The sequence below is a fragment of the Halyomorpha halys genome, unplaced genomic scaffold (assembly GCF_000696795.3).
Source record: "Halyomorpha halys isolate HHAL.00 unplaced genomic scaffold, Hhal_1.1 Scaffold1578.1, whole genome shotgun sequence".
Classification (NCBI taxonomy): Eukaryota; Metazoa; Arthropoda; class Insecta; order Hemiptera; family Pentatomidae; genus Halyomorpha; species Halyomorpha halys.
The window spans coordinates 45,003-71,994 of record NW_027108835.1 but is presented as its reverse complement, the minus strand read 5'-3'; the positions used below and the strand labels follow the sequence as shown (position 1 = coordinate 71,994).

Sequence of the window (26,992 nt, the reverse complement as noted above, 5' to 3'; positions counted from 1 at the left end):
AACATCGCGTACTGCATTCCTTTCGAAAATAAGTCCTCCAAATCCTTAGGAAATGTTAAAATATATTTTGGTTTTATCCTATTTTTCCAAACATTATTTATTAAAATTCACAACTTTAATTGTAATTCAATTTGTTTTAAAAGTAAAGGTGATATATGATCATTATAACATTTTAAAAACTACTAATTGGTACGGCTCTAATGACAGTCACGAAAGAAACCATATTTTTTAAATCCCCATGGGTGTTTACCGGTTTTTTTATTTTCTAAACCTCCTTTATTAATAAATATGTATATACAATACGGATTATATTATTACAATAAAAATAATATACAATACATTTATTTACAATTTTTCTTGTTTTGCCTTACGGCATTATAAGATCAGCAAAACATGGTCCGCTGAAGGCGGTTTTTACATTTTGTGGCTCTATAGCCGGGGGCTTACAAAGAATGTGAGGGACATTCCGGCTGGTGGTGATCGCTTCTCGGCCTATTGGCTAAGATCAAAGTGTGTTTACCGGTATTTGATTGGGAAGCTTAAGTTAAAACGGATTTGGTTGGGCATTGCGAGATTGCAGTGGAAGAAGTATTAATCTATCTTGTACTAAATTTTACAATTAGATTAGAATTTTTCGAAATTAAATTTAACCAAACAATCTTTTTATTTTAATAACTTGTGAAGGAACCAACTTCATCGTGTCTTTAAAAGTTTTATAAAAAATTTTTTTTTTAATTGAATATAGTTTCCACTATTTTCTGGATAATTGTAGTAAAATCCTTTCATTTTAACTATTAAAGTGTAATAGGTGCTTTTGAGCAGAATATAAGTATTTTGAAGGTTCATCGAACAATTTAATTTTTTTGTTTTTCTAGTTCTTTGTTTCTTATTTTAGATTAAAAAATTAACCAAAGCTGAAACCAATAGTTCTACTCAAATAGTACTAGATTTCCTCTTAAGAAAATCTTATTAAACGATTGAATATTTTATTCTCGAAATGGCATAAGCGTTAAAAATACGTTTCGAGTAATCCAGATAAAACACAACACTTAGTTCGCATGGTTGAAAATATCTTCATTTCCAATAATTACAGTGATACTTCTAAAACTAGAGAATCAATTTGTAAAAAAAATTATATGTAGGTAATTGTCCTTTCGGAAATAAAAATAAATTGCAGGTGGAAGCTTTCTGTATATTGTTATTCTTATGGAGTTAAAGTGTGAAAATAAGATTTTTGTTTTCGAAATCAGTATGAATTGTCAAACAGATGATAAATTGTTTCTTTGAAAAATGTTATTTATATTAGATAAAGAGTACATTGTCCTTAAGACTGAGGTCATAACTGGAAAGCGAGCTGTAAGTAGAGTCTGATTCAGTTTCTCACGCTCGGTGTGGCAACAGGGCGGACGAATTCCAAAAAGGAGTTAGTTTGGATCTGACAGAGGGCGCTGTGCGTTGACGCTGCCAACCTTCACGAGACAACTGGGCGCTTTTCTGATTATTCATAAATAAGAACGATCCTCTTTGCGCCTACAATTTAAACATCCGTTCTGGTAGGTGCGTGGTTTCGTAGAATCATTAATTTGTTCCCGAGTTGAAGTCTATTGCATCATTATTGATTGCTCCTTCAGTGTTGTTCTGTTGGCAACTTGCCATTCGGGTAGGTCGTCCTCCATTCTCTAGGCTGAAGTCGGATTCCTGTGTTTATTTACCGTAATATTCCGTTCAGAAATTAGTTTTATCCGTAGGAATCAAAATTGTTTCGATTGTGTGACAAATTTTATTTCTTCTGACGAACGATTAATACCCCTCTGGATTTAGCTGTTTCATATCCGTTGACCTCACATAATGTAAGTTAATCCTCCATATTATATTTAGAATATTAATAAGAAATAATGTCTTATATAAAATACTCAATTATTATTTGGTTTTCGAATTATAGAAGTGTTAACCTTTAACATTTCTCTATTTTTTTAAAAGATAAATACTGATAAGTGTCTCTTGGAACCGATTTTTATCAAAAGAATACATGTTTCAATATAACCTAAAAATTCATTTAATATTAACTTTTCATTATTAATTTTCTGAGTTTCTATTTGATATTAGGTTAACATTGTAAGTAAAATCTTTCATTTAATTCTTGCTTTTTAGATCCCTTGTTCCTAATTGATTTTTTCGTTTTTCAACACCAATCATCAGTAATTTTTATTTGTTCATTGAATAAACCGACCATCATAACTATTCTGACCTAACTTGCTGATAGTAAGTTGTAAGATAAGTTAACGGTTTTAAGAGGTTTAGTTGCTTGTGCCATTATTTTAGACTTTTTTCTAATTCATAAATATCAATGGAGTACTGTGATTCAACACATAATTGTTAAATGTTTAATAGTTTCTTTACTGATCTGATTGTTAGCATATGCTTGCTATCATTTAATTGATTCTGTTACCACATTTTAATGGGCTTTATATTATACATCAATCAGTTTATTTTATTCGTTAGTCCTATCCGAAGGGAATATTAGTTAATCAAATTTTCATATAATGTTATTAAATTTTTACCTAAGCCACATTGTTCATTACTCGACAGGAAATGAAGATTAAAATCAATTTTGGTGGTTTGATAAGCATTAAAATATTCTTGAACTTTTAGAATTAACTCGCTCACTATAAAAAGAATTACATATATTACGGATATTTAGATGATGTATAATATTCACAATTTGTTTTGTTGATTTTTATTTAATTAAGACAATAGTTACAGAATTTTTTAGTCTGATAATTATATTAAACGTTTTTGTTAATCTTGTTTTTTTTTTAAAGTGTTTTATTATCAAATTTAGTTTGGTTTTCTTTTGCTGGATAAGACATCTACTAAATTACAAGTTGTATAACAGTTTTCATTCTATAGTAAATAGCGGTTGATTTGTAAATTTACAATTTAAAAACGTTGATATTAATATTCTACCTGCTACACTTCTCTGTTTTCTTTTTTTCTAGGCAGTAGGTTCACTCTTTAAAAGTTGTAGGCTCCCCTCGTCTTTTTATAACCTTCCAAGTTCTAAGATGTCAACTGAACAAGAAACTGTTTCCGTTCGAGGAGGATACAACACAACAGATAGAGTGACTGATATGCTAAATCATATTGAAAATTTTGAGAGGTTACACGAAAATGTGGCAGGCACTTCACACAGAGAGTGGAATACTATTGAGGAATCTGTTAATCTTAGAAAAGAGTCAGAACGACTCAAAACATTTAAAAACTGGCCAGTCAACTTCCTTGAATCCAAAAAATTGGCCTTGGCCGGGTTTTATTACTTGAGACAAGATGATAAAGTGCGTTGTGTATTCTGTGGTATTGAAATTGGTAATTGGAGGCCTGGAGATGATCCAATGAATGACCATGCTCGTTGGTCCAGTGGATGCCCATTTTTAAATAAAGAACCTGTTGGAAACATTCCTTTAGGAAATGATGATGATGACCATTCTTCTGATAGTAATTCTGGTATGTGATAATTTTGCCCTGTTTTCTCTACAGCACTTATTTTTTTCATTTACCAATTAACAAAAAAATGCTGTAAATATGACACTTCTTTTATTTTTTATTCAGACATATTTTATTGTGTAAATTCCTTCCTGCTTTATGTAGAAACTTTTAGAAAAGCATGGCATAAAACTAATTTAACATTGAGGTTAAAACATTTCAAAATTAACTGTTTTTGGGCTGAGGCTCCTAGAAATTTAATTTTTTTAATTCCGTCTAAAATGTAAGAATAATCACTCTTTGTGTTACAAAAATTGTTTGTACTACTGTGTGTATACTCTTAATTTTTTTAATGAAAAAATGTAATTATAATTTAATTTTTTTTTTCTCCATATTTTCTTATATATGAATTTAAACTTATTATTGACTTTAATTTTAAGAAAATACTTTTAATTATTTATAAAATTAATTTAATTTTTCTGAAAAAATAATTATTGGATTCATAGCATACATTTTTAAAATTCTTATAAAACAAGTTCTAAAGTTTGTCCTTGTAGGCCTTTGTAATGTGAAATCCTTGTTTTGAGCATTAACCTTGATTATTTGCACCTATTAACATTTTGACCCATAAATGTCTTCCAATACTAAAATATCTTAACTAGTCAAATCTTTTTATCTATTTATTTTCGCTAAACATTTGCTCAATATTGAACAAGTTTTGAGAATTCTTTTTTAGCTGACAACTTGGGAATATTTCTCCTAGGTTGCTATCAATCTGTAAATGCTACACGATTGTTTAAAATGCTCCTCTTAAAAAAACAATTTTTAATGCTTATGTATTAGACCTCCCAAACTATATTTCTGTTACTGAAGATTTTACTATATTATTATTATTACTGGTTTAATTGGATCGCATGCTGTCAATTTCCTTTGGATATGTTCTCTCAAGAGATTAATAAATCCCCAACAGATCCTTTTCAGTTGAGGTCTGGTTCTCAAATTTCATGAATACTAATCGGTTTATGGCCTCAGGTTATAACCCGCATCAGAAGTATAATCCGAAATGTCTAATACCTATATAACCTAACCTATATATTTTTTAACTGCTCAATCGTAACTTGCTCTTTAATTCAAGGATTACGTAATGTTTTATTGATAGTAAAATTATTATTAGCCACTATTTCTTAATGCGGTTCTCTATATTAAGAGTGTCAGTCAGTGATGAACATTAGCTCTCCTAACTTTATCAAAAAAATCACATATCTTTTGGCCTGCATACAAAATTTATAATATTTTTTGAAAAAATAAAGCTTTATGAATTATTAGTAGCTGAAAAATATTCTCTCATATTCTATTTTTAAAAAGGTAGGCATATTGTGCATTAGTTAGTAGTAGTTGAAATGCTTTTATATTTACAATTAATTAAATAATTTATTAAGTTAAATTAACATGATTTGCTGGTTGTATTCATTGACCTAGTCGTTTAAGCCAGATAAAATTTATTTTTTCATATTTACTCAGTATGTGAAAGAAACTTGTTTCATATTTTATATGAAATACAAATTATCTTTCAAAAATTATAATTATCATTCATAAAAAAAAAATAAGATTTTTTTTTGTATTGTGAAGCTTAATTTTTCAAAATAAAATATGTAGTTGATTTATTTGTCATTTGTTGTTATATTTAATGTACTACTTTGGTTAATTATACTTGTATATCTAACATGATAGAGAATACTTAAGTATGCAAATTTGTTTTCTTGATTAATAAATTCCCATTTAACTGATGGTTATTTGTTTACTAATTTTAAAATATCTTGAGTAAAATAGCTTATTATTTGTACATAATTTAACTAACAATCCAGAGAATAGGTGTAGGAACAGTATTTTTAACGTTGTAAATGGTCAAATGAAACCTTTTCATTATTTATAGGGGATCTGATATTATTTATTAAGGAAAACATTTTTGGAAGATACAAAGTATATTATTTTTTGTAGGCCTGTTGGTAAGGGAGTAATACTGCTCCCAAGTTAAAAATAAACTACAGAATTATGGTAGTTTTGTTCGTTATATGTACTTTTACACTTCTTTTTTTTCAATCTTTGACCCTGCCATGGAAATTTACATAACATGAGAGAGGATACTGGAGTAGGAGGTGTGATGGGATTGAATTGGGCTCTTTCTACTCAATGATACATAGTTAGGCATAATAGAAGAATAGAAAGGGGTATTAACCATCTTGTAACACTCGTCCATGAGTACCTAATAGTATTTCTTGATCTGATCAAACATAAACATCTTATTCCTTTGTCTTTAAAAAAATAAATGAATGAAAATAGAAATGGATTATTTTTCATATTTTTTTATTTTATCTAAATAAAATAACTAACTAAATAAATAAAAGTCAAAATTAATGGCTGTTCCTTTGCCAATAATTAAAAAAAAAAAAATATTTCTGTCTAAAAGTTAGACCTTAACAACTTTACATATATATAAATTACTGCCAAGAAAATACTTTTTCTTTAAGCTTTTTATATGCGGGTTAAGGGAGGTTTAAATATGTGGATGTTTATTATGAAAAGCACATTGAAATATTTGAGCAACCGATCTTTAAAAGTTTCAACTAGATAAAGAATATAATACTCAGATGATGTTATTCCCTGGATTTCAATTGGTCTTTTCTCATGAATGTTTTAAATTTTTAGTGTGGCTTTTTTTTTTTTTTACAAGTGTTTTGTGGAATAAAAGTTAAAAAAGTATTAATTTAAAATGTTTAGTTATTTTGATATAATGTTCTGTAACATTTTAACTTTACTTATCTACTAAAACGATAACTAGAATATTTAAATACAGTTTCTTACATATAATCTCATGTTGTTCTGGTTTATATGTATTTAATTGTTATTGCTGGTTTGATTTATGGTATGGAATCTTTAATTACATGAGTTTGCTTTGTATTCTTATGTACCTATGTCTTATTAACACTAAAACAATGTGTATTTTTTAGAAAATTTGTTTATACCATTTTAGATTAGTATTATGTTAATTAAATATTTTTTTCTTGTTTAATAGTTATATGCAATTACAATATTTTAAATGATTACCCCTAACAAACCAGAAAAAAATCCACTTGATTCATGGTCTAAAAAGTTGCAATAAAAAATATTGTGAAAAGCAGAGCTGGGTAGAAATTATTTATAAATACAATTATGGCTAAATTTTAAATTTTAATTGTTTAATGATTATTTTAAATGGTTCATTTATTAATAACAATTGTATCTAGGACAATTGAGTTTTAGTTTTATTTATAACTAACTGTTTCCCATCACAGGCTAAAGTTTTGATGGACATAATGACGTTAATGTGTATAAATTCTTCTTATTAAATACTCACTACCTTGGTAAAAGTGAGAATAAAAAAAAAGATTTATTCATAATATTGTTCTTTTAATTGAACTAAAATTGAACAATGACTCATGAACTAATAGAGAAAAATAAATCTATATGCAAAAAAAGGAATTACCAAGTTGTACTTACTTGATGATTAAAAGGCAATGTCTTACTTTAATCAGTGATCTAGTCAGCAGCTCCTAATTCAATCACATCATTTTGAGCAATGAGCAATGTTTGTTATAGACACCAAAAATATTAAATTTAATAATAAACTCCTTTTAGGTACTGATGAAAAAATGTATTACAATAAATCCATATTATACACATGGTTATTAGTAGAATATGTGCCGGCTAATGATCTGGATGTGAAGATACCTTCAGGAATGTATTGTGAATAATCCATATATAATAAATCCACTATATCTCAAAAGAATTAGATTCAGAAAGAAATTCAAATGATTGAAGGGTTAAAATTTCAGATACTTCCCATCATGAAATTAATTTCATCATGAAAATTCTCCTGAAATCTAAAAGTAAGAATTGATCTGATTATTATACTGCTTAATGTTTTTGCTGATGTTACATGGTTGCTTCTGTATTAAGAAATTTATACATCAATAAATGAAGAAATTGGACTGTGGAGTTCTAAGGATGGAGTTCCCCAGAAAATATTAGATTTAAAAAAGATGAGCTAGTCTTTGATGACCTTTAACTGACTGATAAATACGATTCAGTAATGATGTTACAGCAACTGAAAATAGGTTTGAATTCTAAAATTGTTGAACAGAATTATAATTATAAACAGATCATTGAAAAAGTTATTAATGAAGAACTGACAGATCAATGTCCTAAGTTATGACCAATATGTGAATTATTTTAAACCTGAATTTATCAGATTTAAATATGGTAAAAAACCTTCTTCAGTGGGCTTAGAAGATTGATTCTTGGTTGGTAATTATTATTTACTGTTCATTTTAATGGCAAACAAAAGTATTTCTTTATATCATTATAAACTGTCACCATTACTGCGGAGACATCTGTCTGACAAAAATATTTCAAATCTTATTCTAAACACAAAGCACAGTGACTTCAGGACCTGATAACAACCACTGTATGCTTCACTAAAGCCATCTAACATCATTCTGCTTTAAATAATTAGTGTATATTCTAAAATAATATTCAAATGTCAATATAACTTCTTGGAATATTACAACTATTTTTAAATATGTAACTTATACTCTTGGCCTAACCTTATTTAGATTATAAACCTTTATGTTATCATGTATTTATCATAACTGAACTTTTCCAAGAAAATGTTGGTGTATTTTATTATGTCTTATATTTTTATTATAGTACTTATAATTTCTCACAAGATGTATTAATTTAATGATAATATGTATTACAATTTTAGAAAACTTAATATACAAATATTTTTATTTTTATCAGTTTATGCATATTATAGTTTACATTTATTGCTAATCCAGAATGAAAGGGATACAGTTCAAAATTTATCTCTTTTCTATCACCCCAAAGTTCTAAAAAAAAGTTCTTTCACCCAGAGTTACAACAAATTTTGTAGCACCCTTGTTGAGCTTTTTTTTAAATAAAAAAAAAAAAAAATGGTACAATTATCCTTAAAGTGGTTGAATAAGTTGGAAAAGAAATAAAATCTGCAAAGCATATGCTGAAATGCTATAAATACTTGCTATTTTAATTTTTTTTGTTTGTAATGTTTTGAGAAAGTGTGCACTTGTGCATCCTTAGCTGATTATGCTGGAAGCACCCACTTTAGGATCTGCTGGTTTGAGAAACATCCTGGAGACTTCTATGTAGAACTGGGTCTTCATCCAATTTTTGTTCTAACTAAAAAACATTTTTTTAGTAGTTACCCTTTCATTCTGGGCTCTATAACATAATCATCACGAATTGCATGTAGTTATGTGATAAAATTAAATAATCATCTTAGAGCACAATTTTACTTTTAAGCAGTTTTTTCAGTATTTCTTTTTGCTCATTGCATGTTAGTAGTTATACTAGAGTCAGTAGTTCTTTGTTATATTATCATTTTTTTCTATTAAAACTCTAATTTAAGATTGTTTTTTTTAAGGTTTTGATACTTGTGGACCTTTTAGTCTACAAATTCAGAGCTGTGGAGATTCAACGGCTCTTCCTGAGAATCCCAAACTATTGGAAAGCCCTAACTTTTTGAAGACTAGGCCACCTTCATTTCCAGACTATGCTACTATTGATGCGAGGTTGCGGTCCTATGATACTTGGCCTATATCTCTGAAATTAAAACCTAAAGTGCTTAGTGAAGCAGGTTTCTTCTACACAGGTTAGTTGTAATTTTATAAATATAGTGTATTATAAGATGTTAAATTATTAGTCAAGAGTTAAATTATTGTCATTTTGTCAAGTTAGATCTTCAGTTGGTTTTTATTTAGGTTTTAAGATTTTTTCTGACTGTGATTGATACACTGTTCTTAAAGACCTCAAATGTTTTTTAAATGGAGCAACCCTTGACATTCCGACCATACTGTATGCTATTCTACTACCACCTCACTCAAACCTTCAATTCTACTCAAACAGATGGGGAAATTAATTAGGCATGTAGGACTATTAGTTCTTTTTTGACCCCAGATTATTTGCCTAGATACCAAAGAGCAGACACTTCAACCAAAGTTGGATTGTCAAGATTCAGTTTAACTCTTGGAAATAAAAATTTCGTAATTCAGGTGGGTTTTCAAACTCAATACTGTTCATAACCAGGTAATTTGAGACCCTCCACCAAGGAAAATGCCCAGTCATAGTCTGCCGAGCTTAGTCTCTGATTACGTCAGATTTATCTGAGTTGTCTCTTCTTTTTTAATGTATATTTCACTATTTTGTTGTTTAGTAATAATATTGCGTCAATACAAGAAGTGTATTTTTGTTACAATTAATGTACCCTTCCTTGTATTAAGTTTAGGTTTTTATTTATTTGTGGTAATTATTTAATATCACCTTTGTACCACATTTAGTTAATAATTAAATTATTACAGGAAAAGGTGACCAGACAATATGCTATCATTGTGGAGGAGGTTTGAAAGACTGGGAAGAGACAGATGAACCTTGGGTTGAACATGCTAGGTGGTTCTCTAAATGTCCCTTTGTCTTGACGCTTAAAGGAAAAGCATTTGTTGAAGAAGTATGCGGCAAAAAAGCTGAAGAGGTGAGCAATACAAATTATGGTTTGTTATTTCTAATTTTAAGTTAAAAGCATGTAAAGACCAACCAACAAACTGGTGCTGAAAACTCATATGTTTTGGAAGTATATTTTTGGGTACAGCTACTTGTATCTGAATACATGTTTTCAGCATTGTCACTCCTCCAAAACAAACTCAGTTTTTGTTGGAAAATTTAAGTAATTAATGCTGGTGGTTGTGTTGATTTCATTGGAATAGCTGTGAATACCGAAAATTGCAAAAAGAAGATAAAGAGACTTACAGAAATTAAACAAGTCTTGGTAGGATCTCGATATTTCTTGTAGTTAATGTTCCCTAAATGCTGGAGGAGATCATATCATTTCTGTTAGCTCTATTACTAGCTTTTTTGTCTACATTTGATATGATATATAATTAATCATGAATTAAATATTGAAATATGCACAAATAATATCCTACCCGGTAACTTAAATTATAAAAATTCTACAAAAACCACTAGTTGCTTAGGGTTCACCGTTTGCACTAAGTGATATTTTCCTTTTGAAATAGTGTATATAACAGTGATATAAGCAACTATCATTAGCTAGTTGATGGAATGTATACTGATAAGATTAATATCAACATGTTATTACTATTTTTTGCTTGGTCTTTACTTGTTTTTTGTTACATTTAGATTTTATTTATCCTTTGTAAATACATACATATTAAATATATAAAATTGAGTTGTAGGTCTACTCATATAGTTTCTATTTCTGATTGCTTTTTAATTTTTTTTTCAATTTGTATGGCTGATTTGCAGTTAACTTAATGTGTTTAAGATAACAAATTTTTTGTATGTTTTACAGTCGTTAAAAAGTTATTTTAAAAAAAAGAATGTTGCAGTATTGGTTAGGCAGCATCAAAATATGCTCGGTGCTATCCATAACGGAAAACAAGCCATCATAAAATATCATCTTATATTTTATGATAGTATTATATAATACTTTATTATCATTATTTATGTCAATGTTACTATTGTTAAATTTATCAATATGTTGAATTCATACTATCAATTTTCCTTTCTTAATTGCAAAAATTCTATTCAGAAACAATATTTTTAATTGAAAGAAAATGAAAAAATACTCCAAGATTCTAGTTTATGATTGGGTGACTAAATAATAATAGTAAAATTAAGAATACGAGAATATAAAATGCTGTAAATCCTTCAATTTAAAAATATCAAAATCTATTTTCGTAGGCTTTCTTTAGTTTTTGAAAGCTATAAATGATTCAACTTAAATTTAAAACTAAAATTTAAACTTAAACTTAAAATTAAATCATGATTAAACCCCTTCAAGACCAAATTTTATTTCAAAACATCCAGACTTTCTGAAAACAACTGTTTTATTAAAACAAAATTGTACACTTTTTTTCTAAATTAATTTTTGTAATGCCAAGTTTATTTGATGTTATTAACAAAATTTAAAACAATATTTTCCTAGTTGTTTCAGTTAGTTTGAATGCTAAAATTGACTAAGCCAAACACAAAATGTCAAATTACCGAGGATCCTAAAATTTAGAAGGCACAACATCAAGATCTCTAATACTTGTTTATTAACCCATTTATCAATTAAAAAAAAAAGAAAAATGTTTTCTTAGAAATTCAAATTATTCAGTTTTCTTTTTAAATTTGGAAACTTAAACTTGTTGGAGTTTGGCATTACAGGCCTTAATTAACTTATGTAATTTTTTTTATATACATTTATGGATTTCCTTCCCTATTATTAGTTCTTATTTTTGTTAAAAATTTTTGTAACAAGTTTTCACATTTACACGGCATGGAAATGAAATCGAATATGTCACTCAAAGATCAACTGCTTATTAGGTCAATTGACAGTTGACCTGCTCGCAGATTGTTCGTACTTTCTCACTGTAATATTCCTGTTGGTGCGCCATCATTTTATGTTCTATAATACAATTGCTTTCAGCAATTAAATGTTCAAGGGCTTATGTTTTAAAATAAAATTTATAAAAACTCTTATTACTGTTTATAAACATGTTTAGGTTAGCACACACAAGTTTGTGTAAATGCAATTAAGTAAGTTAAATTATCACTGCTGCAGCGACTGAGGATTTTAAGTTCATATTTCAAATTTCACATTATTGGTATCTGGATTATAAAATGTTAATTAAAAAAGAATAGAAAGTTACTAACAAATTATACCTAAAATTATTATTCTACTTTTTTAATCAAAAATATATATTTCTATATGTACTATTTGAAATATATACAACTTATTTCTTAGAATTAGGTTGTTATAGCTCTTAACTTTTGGAGAAATAGTTATTTTTTTTTTTTTTACTGAAAATATATTCATATATGTCTAACTGTTACATCCGATAGGTCCCAGAAGGTTAGAAACTACTTTATTGTTTATCTCAAGTTTGGAATATGAGATAGACATAGGTCTTCCATCAAAATATTTGTTTTTAAGAGTAGATCACAGGAAAAATACTAAGATTAAAATAAATTGATTTTTAGTCAAATATATTTTTTTTAAATGTTTACATTATTTAATAAACTAGCTTTACTGATTTTAATTTTTTTTATAAAAAAAAAAAATAAATAAATAAATTTTTTTTACTCATCATTTTGGCCAACCTGTAGGACCCTTAAAATATATTTGAAGATGCAAGTAATCTAACCTCCTATAATCCGGGAATGTTAATTTTTTCAATTCAAATTGGAAATGATGGTAAATGTTCTTAAACTAAGTTTCATTTTAAGGCTTTTTCTACCTGTTCTAGACCTAAGTTTATCGGTAAAAATCTCAATTTTATAATCACAATTTTTACTCATGCCTAAGATAATGCAATGTATATTTATATGGATGAAAAGAAGACATTCTTCTCATTCTCTAATCCAAAGACATAAAAATCAGAAATACTGGAGATGAGGTCAAAACTGCAAAAGCAGACATGATTTTCATAGCTTCAAGAATTTAAAACCCTCTGAGAATAAAAACAAATTTGTATACTTGATATTTTCAACATAATGGTTTTTTGATATGCTAAATTCAAATCGGATATAATTTTGGGTACTAAAAATAAAACATTTACTGTGTGTTTTATTATTTGCTTAGCTCCTGGAGGCCATTAAAAGAGATCGTTGGACATGTGATGGTTTTTTCATTGTGGAATCAGAAAAACACACCATATAAACTCTCCTTGCTAGTTCCATTTAAATTTCCTGGTGCCCTAATCTGAATTTAATATATTAGTTATAATATATTACATATACTATAACTAATATGAAGATATGTTATAATATATTACATATACTATAACTAATATAAAGTTATGTTATAATATATTAAAGTCTGGAACTGTTAGTTCCTCTTATTGTAATATGTATGTAAATGCACTGGATAAACTGTTCTGGTTAATTATTTAATTCCTTAATTGATAGGCTTTTTATTGTTGTATTTTTCTCTTGAAGAATAATGTAGTTAAATGTATTGTTATAGGATTTAAAATCTGCTCATCTCAATGGTTTAAGCTTAAGCAGCAGTACAGGAGAATTGGAGAAAATTCAAACCTTCACTCCTTGTGTAGAAAGTCACAAGTAAGTTTTCATGATTGTATTTGTAATTTACTTTAAGGGTTCCTTTATTGAAAGGAATGTAGAGTGTTTATTTCTAGACAAAACAATACCATAAAAGAAGGAATGAATTTCATTCATCCTATCCATAGGACCATTCAAACTTCTGCAATGCCCTACAGTCCCTCAAATCAAGTTAAATGGTTGAAAATCTGTACTTGAATTAAGTTGATGTAAAACTCCATTCTTTTCGGAGTTTTGAGGTAATGAAACAGATCTTTTTTCATTTATTTTTCAAACAAAAATGAAAGGAAAATAAAACTTGAGCTCAAAGCTCTGCTCCTTAAAGCCAATTTTAGTTTCATAATGTATAATATTGACTTTGTAAACATTTTCATGAAATTTGAAATTGTTGAATTCAAAGTTGTGTAGAATTCCTTGGTTCATTAATGTATCATTTAGCCAACTTTTCCAGGTCTGTTAGGTAATATTAATTTTATCCCCTAAGAAAGTTCCTTATCTATTATTTTCAAAGACCAATAATGAAATAAATATGCTTCTAAATAAATTTTTCGAAACATTTTTTCATCACTGGAAGGTGAACTTATTGTATTTGGTATTTACGTGAAAACATAAGATGTATTAATAAGTAATACATTAGGGGTATTCATGATGTGTTAAATGTTTTACCATGTTAAATGTTATAAGTAAAAGATTGTGAGCAGCCCTATTTAAAGTCATGTTAAATGGTAAATGACCCCCAAAACTTCATGTTATTTCATTTAAAATTTTAAAGAGAGATAATCCAGATTTTATGTTATTGTTTTCTTTTAAGTTTCGATTAAAGTTAATTGACTGAAAAATGGAAGTTGTGTGAATTTTTGGCCACTGAGTGCCTTGTTGATCCTTCTAACTTGTGAGGAAGAGAATCAAGATGATGTAATTGACAACTGTCATTACATTGTTATTATTATTGTCATTTATTGCTTTATTAATTACAAAATCATCCAAAACAATACTAATACAAACTACGAGCAAGTAATATGTATAATACTACATTGCTTGTTACTACGACAACAAACAAAATTATGATGAGCTCAGCTGGTCTATTGCGTGATGACATTCTCCATTCAACAGACCTTAGTAACAGACTCTCAACCATGTTATATGTTATATCATTTTAACATTCTAAAATAAGGAAATATTTCTCCAATTAACATAAGTTTCTCCATTTAACACGCTTTAACATGTTAAGCTAAAAATCATGAATACCCCTATTATTTCTTTTTGATCAACGTTTCATGGCTCTTTTCTCATCTTCAGGATCACTAAACTTATCAATTATATGATATAACATTAGTTGCATTTTCTTTTCAAAAATCGGTATATTGTATATTTTGTTATTAATTGAAATATTATCTTGTCATCACACTAAAATTCAGTATCAGTGTGATGGTGAAGTATAATAATAGAAGTATTGTACACATATAATATTTTAATTAATGAAAAATAACATATGAATGGACAATGTAATTATCCATAATTTTAGTTTTGTTAAAGGTGGGGGAAGAGCCACGAAATATTTATAAAAATTAATTTAAATCATAAGGAGTGTATTTACGTCAATACATATGCAATAATTCTCAACAAAATGGGATAGAAAATTGGTTTTAAATTATTCATGTAATGATTAAGGCATTGTTAAAGAACATGTTGTTGAACTATCATGGCTGATTATTTTATATTACTTTTTAAATACCAATTGGGAGCGGGGTAGCTAAGTAAGTAAGGTACTGTGCAATCACCTGGGCTGGGTGTTGTTATGTATTATTTGTTTCGATGAATCAGCCATAAAATGGGTACCCTCTATTGGGGGTAAAGACCTGGCAGTTGAGCGTGATCTTTAACAAATCACCTCTTTGCACAGCCTTTGTTGAAGGTTTACGACTTCCTTACAAATTGCTGAACTCCTAACCCTTCATTGGTTGTAGCAGTACAGGGAATCTTTTTTTTTTTTTTTAATGTATGAATTTACATAGCTCATAACTCTTAATATATATGAGACTCTTAATGATGTCCAGTTTAGCTGTACACAGTTTTTTTATATTCTGTAATATTAACATTAATGATTTTAATGAACAAAGTATTATATGTTACACTAAATTATGTTTGTACATCTGCAGGTCCATCAATGAGAGGAATGATGAAGAGAGCAGTGCAGAAAGTTCCTCTTCAGGTATAGGATCTCGGAGTAGTTCAAGAGGAAGCTCAGATGTCCTTCTCTGCAAGATTTGTTACACTGAAGAAGTGAGTTCCTTTTTATCATATAATACTTATATGCTTCATGATTCCTTAACAGCAAAATTCTTTTTTTGTTTTAAGCCCTTTATGTAGAGAGCATGATTAATTAAAGCAAGACTCTTTAACACATGAACGATGTTTTGAGTTTGTTGAGGTTTCGATGTTGTACAAAAGCTTATGATTAAAAATTATAATATCAATCACTTCTTTTTGTTTAACTGAACTAAATAGTATATTTATTTTATTGCTTTAAATAATTAATTGTGGTATATTTAAGTATGTTGTTTATTTTAACCCATAATTAGAAAATATGTTTATAAATAGATAATTATTGACAGCTATCAGCATAATGATACGTAAAAGAGATTAAAATTAAAAAAAAAATAGTATTCTAACTCTTTGCACTCAGCCTTGTGACATATATAGTACAGCAACAACTCCAGTACTGTATTAGTTACTATTGTACCTATGTATTATTAACACATGACTGGCAATATACAATAATTTGTAGTTTTTGTTGTTACCTTGATGAGGACTCGCTATGAGTTTTAGTAGTTTAGTTTTTTTACTTCCATATTAGTGCAGCTACAATGCTATTTTTTATATTTATTGTGAAATATGATTTTATTAAATTTATATAACTATAAAGTTATATAAATTTTAAAACTACAGGGTAACTTGTAGTTGGCATTCTTGGCAAAAATGCAAACTATTGAGAGATCTCTACGTGGCCAGTGAATGTGAGAAAAAAAAATATGTTTAAGATATGCAACAGCTATGAAAGATATCAAGTGAGCACCTTAATAGTGACTTTAGATCTAAATTTCATGTATCACATGAAACATTGTTGGGAATAACATAGTGCAAAGGGTTAAAGATTTGTCTATTTTTATAAATACTAATAGTATGAGAGCCAGGGAGAAAAAAAAGGCAGTTATTGCATCCCATTTTTTGATTACTTTAATGAAAACTAAGTATAATTACTAGTCTAAATTGATGATCTGCCAGGTGTAGGAGTGTTTTAATGATATTTAACTAAATAAATTCACAAAATGATAATTTCTAGTTGTTCGGATTAAATTTTTGAATTTGAAAAATATATCTCAAAAACATTTGAAGTACAGATGTCGATTACCACTCAAATTAAAGCTAGTTTAATGTACTACAAAGTAGTTTATGTCATGTATCTTTGTTGGGGAAGTATTTTTATGATATTCGCATATGAACATAATTTTTGCACATGAAATTTTGTCAAACCGCTATAAAGCAATTCATTTGTGCAAATATCATAAAAACTACTACTCCTATGAACATAAACGTCATAAACCACTTTATAGTACATTAAACTAGCTTTAATTTGAGCGGTAATCAATATCTGTACATCCAATGGTTTTTGATTGAGGTATAGATTTCTCAATATAAATTCACTAACTTATGATTTTTCTGTGCATTTTATTATGAAATGTTGCTATTTCGAAAGCTATATCTCGGGAACTATTGAACGTAAACAGCTCTATTAGGGCTTATATTTTATCATATTTACTCTACTTTAAATAATGTTCTCTTAGATTTTCTTGTGTTGTTGATAGTTTAAAGATATACAGCTCTGAATGAAAAATTATTTTTTTTAACATTTTGAAACAGCTGCCATTTTTTATTTCCCCTACCTATAAAGACTTAGCAGACTCATCAATTTTGGCTAGCAATTATGCATTGTTTTCATTTAAGTAATAAGGAATTGGGGATGAAATAATATCCTTTTTATCCTTCTTGGGTTCTTGTACTATAAGAGAGATGAATGACATTTGCTTGATTTTTTTTTTTTTTTATATTTAGTTCATTTCTCCCAGATGATCGTAGTATAGTATTGACTTATACCGAAATCTTCAATGATGAATTGTTTCAAAAGAATAGTTGGGTATTATTTGTATTGTTAGTACACATATTTGAATAATAGAAATAAATTCATTAATGGAGACATTGGATTTTTTTAAAAATGTAACTTATACTCTTTGAACTTAACATGAATAATATAATGTAACATTATTCCATCGACATATTTTTATAAAAATTGAGCTATAACATTGTTGATAATAACTATAGCCTCTTTGGTCAGATACTAGGGTTCTTAATCAGATTATTAGTATTTTTATTCCATTCATTGTTATGGTAACAGTTGGACCTAGCACACACTACTGTACACTTTTTCTCAGTTATCCATTTCAGAAGTATGCAATATGGTAAATTCCATTTTTCCCCAAATCGTCCATCAGAACATCTGCATAATGTCTTCTTGACCTAATATCTTCTGCCTTCCTGAGCCTTAAGCATATTGTTAAAGCTACCTCAAATCGACTATGTCTTTTTGTTGGAAGGCTTTAAAAATGAACAAAAAACAAACTGGCTCAGATTAAACATTTATTTGGTTCAATTTATACATGGTAAAAAAAAAAATTAAAAACTGACATAAACAAAATATACAAGTAAAAATAAAAAAAAGGCCTTTCAGATAAAAATAAAATAGTCAGATAAATTATGAAATTATGAAAATTAAAATAAAATTAACTAATTTACAAATAAACAAATAATATGTAAAATAAATACTGGTCGACGGTTAATCCACTCCGATAGGTCAGAGGAAGATATTCTGCTTGTCGAGATGTGGAGGTAGAAGGTCCATTGCTAAATACTCCGCTGCAACTCTCAAACTGGTCCAAAGTTGGTGCTTGTAATGGCTTACAAACAGTCGATGTCCCAAAAGCTAAGATGGCTACACTGGCACTCATTGAGGGCAGACAGGGTCTAGTTGTTTTTATTAATTATTGATTAGCAACAACTCATATTGCACTCAAGGGCCAGAAACGCAGAAAAGGTCTGGTTCCGAACTGTAATGACTCACTAAAAATGTCCAAACTATTATCAACCAAACGCAGACAGAGCTGCTGAGGACGCTATCAGGACCACTAATTAGTCGCAACTGCTCTAAAAAACTAAGATGGTCGGTCCGTAGCTAGGTGACGCAATAATGATCACCTCTAGCAACTGTCTTTATTACTCATTATTACAAACAAACACAATCACACATTCTTCTTTTCAAACAACTAAATCTAAATAAAACAATACAAATAAAAATAAATGTAACCAAATTAAATACTAATAAAACTATATAACTAAAACTATAAAACTAAATACTAAAAATACTATTTACAACGTAACTATATTATGGCGTTAACACATATGTTATATTTGAGTGAACTGTTAAATGGATCTATTATTGGTCTTAAGATTTTCCTTCTAATCCTATCAATTTGTTCTACAGGTGCCTTCAATAATCATCAATATCTCGCTTGCTTATATAGCAACTTGTCCAATTAAAGCCTTGTAGAGACTAAAATTGCTCCCGTGATTGTAGTCCATTCTTAGTGTTAGCATACACAAACAGCTTTTATCTCCTCTTTATCAAGAGTATGTTTTAGTTTTGACCCAAGATTAGACAAAGTTGTGATTGTTTGAAAATTGTACATTCCAAAAAATTTAGTAGGTGAACTTCTTTCTTAAAACCAAAATTTTCATATTGTTAATTCATTTTTCACTACTTAAAGTATTTGTTCTGCAATAACCATATCATCTACTTATGGAAGCAGTTAGGTCATTGTATGAAGTATTATTTTTTTTGCTATGGGTCATCATATAGGTTGTAGGTGCTGCGGTGGGATTTTACTTGGTGGTGCTCTCTTCTACTCTCCAAAATTAGTACTTTTTGGTATTGAAGGAAGTATCGATTACTTGACACAGCTCTTAAATTAATTTTGTTTCAATTATTTTTTGTTATGAATGGGGTTGATATCAACATGATTATCTCCTGTTTTTGTTTTGGAAATAAACATTAAAGTGCATTGGCTACCGAACCATATTTACTTTCAACATGAGCTGCTGCCTGTCTTGAGCCCTTAATTTTTGGAAATCTGATTGAGAACTGTCCTGACTGTGTTGTGTATCAAATGAACATTCACCTTATCTTTATAAACAATAGGCATTCATTTTGTATTAAAATTTTATCCTTTTCAGCCGAACATCGTATTTTTCTATGAGAGCTCTGGTCATCGCTGGCCTTAGACCATTTTGATCCTATTTGTTTAAGAATCTTTCTCAGCACTTCTATTTCTCCCCAAAAATCAATTGTATTATTTATTATTGTTATTTTTGATGCTGGTAAATGCTTATAAAAGAATATCATTAATTAATTAAATCATTATAGCTCAATTTAATTAAATGTATTAACAAGGAGGACTATTTGAGCTAGGTGAGGACTGCAGGATTACATATTATTTATCACCTAGAAAATGAAAGTAAATTTATTTCTCCTTTAGTTTTTCCGTAAATTTATTTTTCCCGTAGTTTTATATTCCATTTTTAGTAGCTTTTAAACAACTTTATATTTAATAATAATAATTTATATTCCATTTGCTTTATTTCACAGGTTGGAGCAGTTTTTCTTCCCTGTGGTCATATGATGGCTTGCGTCAAATGTGCTCTTTCTCTATCAACTTGCGCAATATGTCGGAAACCTGTGACTGCATTTTTTCGAGCATTTGTTTCCTGAGGACCAGTGGAGAAACATTCAATCTCTAGTCAAAAGAGAGTTGACACAAGAAAGTGTACACAAGAAAAACATTCTTAAAGGTTGCAGGATGTATGGCTGGATTATTTTTATTGCATTGTAATTTTAAGAATATAATCTCCCTTATACCAAAAATATGTGTTTGTTTGCAATGAGTTTTTGTCGAGTTAATTTATGTAATATAAAAAAGAAACAGGTTGAAGTATCAAAAATTTTAATTTAAGTAGATTATATTTTATTTTATTTATGTTTAACCTGTTTATAAGAAAAGTTCTCAGCTCCTTGTGCTCAGAAGTAAATGTTATGTTACTGTTGGAAGATTAAATTTTTATCAGCAAAGTTATGAAAATAATCTAGCCATAGCTCTATGCCTCAAGAAGCTTGTCTTTTATTGTTAGTAATAATAATGATAATTATACAAATGTATTAAAAATTGTTTATAGTAGTATTATTTTGTTTTATTTTTAAAATCTGTTTTGTAATAAGATAAAATATTACAAATTTTATACATTTGTAAAGTTTGTCATAATTTTACTTACACACTTCATTAAATTCAATGAGGAATAACCTTAAACCTCAATTAATAGTGGCCAAGTGTAGTGTGATAGTCACTAGGAAAGGCTATTGACTTGTTGGCTTTTTATGGGAAGATCTTATCAGTCGGTCAGTTGCCAGATTTCTTATTTCGAATCAGTCAACTGTGTACCTCATTTAGGGGTAATTGTGTCGTATAAAGAAGGGAAAACTCATTTTCATGTTTTGTCCTTATAGATCCAATATAAATAAATACTGGTTCATTCTCTTGAGTGAATGAACCAGTCAAAATATCTAATATTATGTGAAATCAATTGTCAACTTGCATTTAGATCTTTCCAATAGAAGTAAATCTGATTGTTTAATTTTTTTCTCACTGTAACTTTTACCTATTTAAATTACTCATACATAATCCTTTTATAAATGTACTTGCTTTATAAACAATTTCTTTTATTTATATCAAAACCAAAGCTAGGAGCTATAATTTACTTTTTCATTTAAACATGTCATAACGTCTTTAATTTGCACTATGCAACTACACGTATAAATAGTGTGATTAAAAATTAGTTTTGTTAAATCTTTTTATAAGATATATTTAGTTGTTCACTGGGTAGTGATGCAAAAAAATATATAATAAAAATATTAATATTCACTGAACAACACAAGTAACCATCATTAATTTATATTTATAATTTTTTGTATAATGGAATGATATAGTGATGTTTTGAAGAAATGAATAGAATTGTTAATGGATCTTATTTTCAAATTCTTGTTTTTGTAGAAGTGATACCTGATCAATGTTTAATATATTTTAATTAATTTGCCGAATAAATTTCTTTGATTGCCCCAAAATAAAAATTAAATATTTTTCTTTTTAATGATGCTGTAGTTGATTGAATTAGTTGTGAAAAAAAAGTTAAGGAAATATAATTTTACTTACTTGACTTGTATTTCTTAGAAGAATAGTAATCAGTTTGAACGTTTTTTAAGATCTGGATGATTTTTACATACTTTAGGGTCTTCTGGATTTATAAATTATTGTTTTTTCGTTTCCCCCTATTTAAAAGAACTACTCATTCAATTTTGTAAGAGCATACAGAATTTCTAAAATAAGTCTTCCTAGGTGGAACTATAGGCTTTAAAATTCCTATGCATCTTAGTTTTGATGTCCAGATTAAATGAGCAAATCATGACAATGTTTGTTAAATCATAGCCCAAATACTTTCCTAAAAACCACAATTTTACCTTTGGGTTTTTGTAAGTCAAATCCTTATGACACTCAAAGCTTTCTTCCCTGAATTTTCAGTATCTGAGTTTACTTGAAAAAGGTTTAAGTTGGAGTGTGTCTTAAATGTTTTCTATCTGATTCTACATATACAATACGGAAGCAATCAACATTTATATTGATGTGAAATTGTGCTTTATCTTTCGCAACTTTCAGTCAGAAACATTAACCTAAAGCCAAGTATTCCTCTATATATCTCAATTAGATACTGAAGGGCCTTTTATGTAAAGTAACAATATTCAGTGTTTTCTTGCTTCTAAATCATTTACTTACAACAAGTAGAATGGTAGCCAATTGGTTGATTCCATGTTAAGATCTTTAGGAGATAACGAAAATTATTCAGGTGAATATTGAACCCATCTGACCCTCCCCAGAATTTGGGAGAATACCATAATGTGAAGATAGTTTGTCTCAATTTTCTTCCCTTTTTTTTCCCCCTTAGTTTTAATAACTTCAACATAACTCCACCAATGTGCATGCAACTTAGCAGTGGGTTCTAAACTGCACAAAATAGTTAAAGTACCTATGTAACCAAATTACAACCGGAAATATAAAATACAAAATTCTAGAAGTTTTTTTATTTAAAACTACTTCTTCCTTAAAATCTAAAAGATATGATGTGGGTTGGAAGAGTGGAAATTTTGCTTTCTGTATTAATGATGGATTTAGATATAATTGTGAGGAATTATTAAGTATTTTTGTGAGTGGGACAAAAAAAATATCTTTGATTATTAATTTTTCCAATATATATATGGTCTACTTTACTAGAAGTGTCTTGGTTTTTATAATTGTCATACATTCAAACTCATTTAATATGATCAACAATATTTTGTTGTTAATGAAAAACAAATTGATGAGTGTATAATAACCATAAAATAATCAAAGCCCGGAATACTATAGTATAAACAATTTCCAAAAATATTTATTTTTCTCCGCTCCAATGGTGACAGGCACCAAAAAAATATCGCCATAAAAAAGTTTCATTGAAATGAGAATACCCACGTCCTAAGTTAAAAAAGGATCGAGTTTCCAGTTAGGGATAACGGCTAACAACTTGAAAATTCAAAATATAGACATCTAAATCCAATTTAAATATATGATTTTGGATTCAGCTCCAAAAGGATAAAACAGATTGATAAATATAGACAGAAATACTTTTTCCTCTTATCATTTACACTTTCTTATACTTAGAGTTGAACCTAAAAATTTCAATTCACAATGCAGTTTGATGCCTTAAAAATCTTTTTATGTACTGTATTTTAGAAATTTTAAATGGTCATCATACAGAGATATTGCAATTTACAATTTTTTAGACCTGCTCAAGAATTGAAATTTATAGCAGAGTTTGAGTCCAAAGAGAACTTTTATATGTTGAATTTTTAAATTTTTAAACTGGCCTCCTACATAGATGTTGCAGCTGAAAATTTTGAAAAACTTAAAAACAAAAATAATTTTTTTAAAGGGCAAATCACTTACCATTGATATTTACTATTATCTAAGAGTATAGATATCCTTACTGACACACACACAAAACAGGTTGAGAAATAGTTTCTTCATTATGGAATAGCCCGGTAAATATTTAATTTTGTTCATAATTCATAACTTTAGCCTCATATGGATTAACAGAAACATGTTGGTTGTCTAAAAGGAATCAAATTTGTAGGCCAAAATCTGCTGAACGCTTATTTGAAAGGCCTACGATAATCCAATGTTGATTAATTCAGTATACCAGTCATGAATGTGAACTCTAAAAATTATTGTCGAACCTAGAAATGACCACCATTTGGAAAGTAGTTGCAATATAAAATAAATTTGAAGTACCAAAACATTAAGGAATGCCCCTATAAAGAATAATTTTTCTCTGAACTGGATATAATGAACCAAGTCTATATTATAACAAGAATTTGGCTGTTTCGTTTCATGTTGAGCCTGTTCACTTGTGTGACCTCTTGATTTGGTTCAGTTATTCCGAACTTCCTACTAAACCGCTTGTGAAAAGTATTGCATCCCTTGAAATTTTCATGAAAAAGTGAAATATCTCAGTTCGGGATTATCATGAGCATGTTTATGCTTACATAAAAGGAATAGTAGTAGTAACCTTTAAAAAAAAGCAAATAATCAAGAAAAGAAAATATTGACTTTCACTTTATAATAAAAATTACTAGTTCATTGTAAAAGCAGTTCATTAATTATATTTAGTGAATGTTCCTCTAGCTCTGATAACCACAATTAGTCTTTAAACAAATCAATTTTTATAGAGATTTTTAAGGTATGTTTTACCACTCTTCTCGTAGTGGGATCTTGAGTTTATGCTGGTTCCTTTTGGGAACTTGACAGTTCCTTCTTTCTTTCTTTCGTTATGAGAACTTGACACTTCTTTCCATCATGTACTAGGCATGTCCCGCTACTATGGTTCTGTGGTTAAAAATGTAACTGAAATTGCTGTGATTAGTTAGGGAGCGAAATTAATTTAACAAAATACCTTATAAAACATAAAGCCCACATTGAATAATTAAAAACAATAATATATTAACAGAAAATTGTTACTCTAAGAAATAAAATTAATCAAATGTGATTTAAAAAAAAAATTCCATATCTTGAGTAAATAATACTTAAACCTTCTGTTGAAGTCCATGGTACATATCAGGGAAAAGTGTTAAATTTTTTTAAATGATTGTCTAATATGAACGAACCAAATTTAATTTGTAAATTATATTTCCATAATTGTAAAGATATAATACTAACTCTAGAAATAGTAAAAATTTAAAGTATACAGTATCAAATTTTAACATAAGTTTGATTTTAACAACTCACAAATTCTAGTTAGGAAGAAGTACATCAGAAACAGGATAATCCTCTAGACAATATCTACTCCTAAACATATTTTTTAAAAACGGCAAATTTTAAAACAAGCTCAAGATGTTAAAGCACAATGTTACTGATAAATTTAAGATATAAAAAGAAAAAAAAAATACGAATGTATTGATAGAAGTTCCATAGGGAAAAGAAACTTAGGATTTAAAAGATGTCTATGCAGGCGGTGGAAATAATCGGAAAAAGAACACATTAGGGAACCAGATAGTCCCAGCAAAACTTTAACTTTGAAAATCGTTAGGTAAACCGCTACCAATAATCGCTTTTAATTTATAATGAGATTTTTAGGGATGACGTATTGGGTTTTAGTTTTGTTAAAACAAGGAAATGTATATGTTCAAAAAAAACATGGAAAATTTGTGAGATAAGTGAAATTTGCAACAGCATATTATGTAAGTAGGTTAGGTGTTAATGGATTGTAATAAGATAATGATTCGGAAATCCAAGGTGTCAACTTTCTTTGCAAACAAAAATCACTTAGATGATTCACATAGAAAATTAATGTAAAAAAAAATTAGACCATTATTACACATACGATATTTACGAAACTTTTCTCATCCAATGTGGAGACAAGATCTTTGAGATTTGGAATCAATGTCCCAGGTCTCCACGCTATGATCCTTGGAACTATATTAAACCACTGTTTTTTATTTTACTGGTCTAATAAGTACTAATTTGAATAATAAACCCTAGACTATAAATGGATATTTTGTGATATTCTGATTAATGTTTTAATGACCATCTGTGGCTCAGCTAGAAGCGTTGGGACCAGGGTGTATAGTTATAGCAAAACTAAAGATAAACTTTTAATCGTTCAACTGAAGATAAAAATTAATGCATTGATTAAAATTTAAAATTATGGTTTTACTAAGTACAAGCAGATTAGGAAAATATTGGTCCACTAATATCTAACTTGCTCATCGGGATGGTTCCAATGCGATGTCACTTTTCTTCCGAAACATTTCTTTACATAATAGGAGGATTACATTTCGTAAGATGAGCTTTGAATAGATAGCTAATTATAGTTTGATTTTTCATAAATTTAGAAATAGTTTGTTTTTAATGAAAGTGGTTTAGGTTCTGTTGTTCCTCAATGACCTCACCAAAATTCGCATTTCTTTTTTTCTCCGGCACTAATAATGTTACTTGGATGGGTAAAAATAAATGTCTTAAACCCAGAATTTTAAAATTAATTCCTAATAAATACCTGCTTTTTGAAATGTGGGAAGCGAAAGAAGGAATCGAATCAAATGATATTGTTTGTGAAGCCTCCAAAATGGGATGAAGGGGACCCGTCCCACCCTGGTCCCAAGGGTCCCAATACTAGTCCCAATATTAGTGGACCAATATTTTCCTAATCTGCTTGTACTTAGTAAAACCATAATTTTAAATTTTAATCAATGCATTAATTTTTATCTTCAGTTGAACGATTAAAAGTTTATCTTTAGTTTTGCTATAACTACGATTGCTAATCAGTCATTTGTTTAAGTACCTGCCCAGATTATTTTAATTCCTCTCAGGCTGTCAATAGAAACGATTTTGAGCCGGTTAATCTTTTTAATACTAAATTATCCACTTTATCAGTTTCAATCTATTGTGCAAACTAAACCTCGCGTATTTTCCCTATAATATCCTACATTTTGTTTCTTCCTTTTATTACGTAATTAGTTATTTATAAAAATCATACCCGGAGACTTCAGGATCTTTCAAGCCTCCGA

At 28.6% G+C, this 26,992-nt stretch overlaps 1 protein-coding gene across 2 annotated transcripts; it reads left to right on the top strand.

Moving 5' to 3' along the window:
* The first annotated feature begins 1,313 nt into the window (after positions 1 to 1,313).
* Positions 1,314 to 26,992, top strand: LOC106690104 (death-associated inhibitor of apoptosis 1). 2 transcript variants are annotated; one of them, XM_024362123.2, is made up of 7 exons: positions 1,314 to 1,553; positions 3,000 to 3,504; positions 8,984 to 9,211; positions 9,918 to 10,087; positions 13,586 to 13,683; positions 15,843 to 15,966; positions 20,441 to 26,992. In XM_024362123.2, exons 2-7 carry the CDS (start codon positions 3,066 to 3,068, stop codon positions 20,561 to 20,563), a joined length of 1,182 nt encoding a protein of 393 aa, XP_024217891.1. In that variant the 5' UTR covers positions 1,314 to 1,553; positions 3,000 to 3,065; the 3' UTR covers positions 20,564 to 26,992. The 2 variants fall into 2 exon arrangements, with proteins under 2 accessions (XP_024217891.1, XP_014290877.1); XM_014435391.3 differs by having other exon boundaries at positions 1,315 to 1,850.

What these genes read in the sequence shown, in the direction of transcription:
- LOC106690104 (XM_024362123.2), top strand. Translation starts at nt 3,066, where the DNA reads ATGTCAACTGAACAAGAAACTGTTTCCGTTCGAGGAGGATACAACACA. An exon ending in AGCAGGTTTCTTCTACACAG is followed by an intron (nt 9,212 to 9,917) that starts GTTAGTTGTAAT and finishes AAATTATTACAG; the next exon opens with GAAAAGGTGACCAGACAATA. An exon ending in GCGGCAAAAAAGCTGAAGAG is followed by an intron (nt 10,088 to 13,585) that starts GTGAGCAATACA and finishes GTATTGTTATAG; the next exon opens with GATTTAAAATCTGCTCATCT.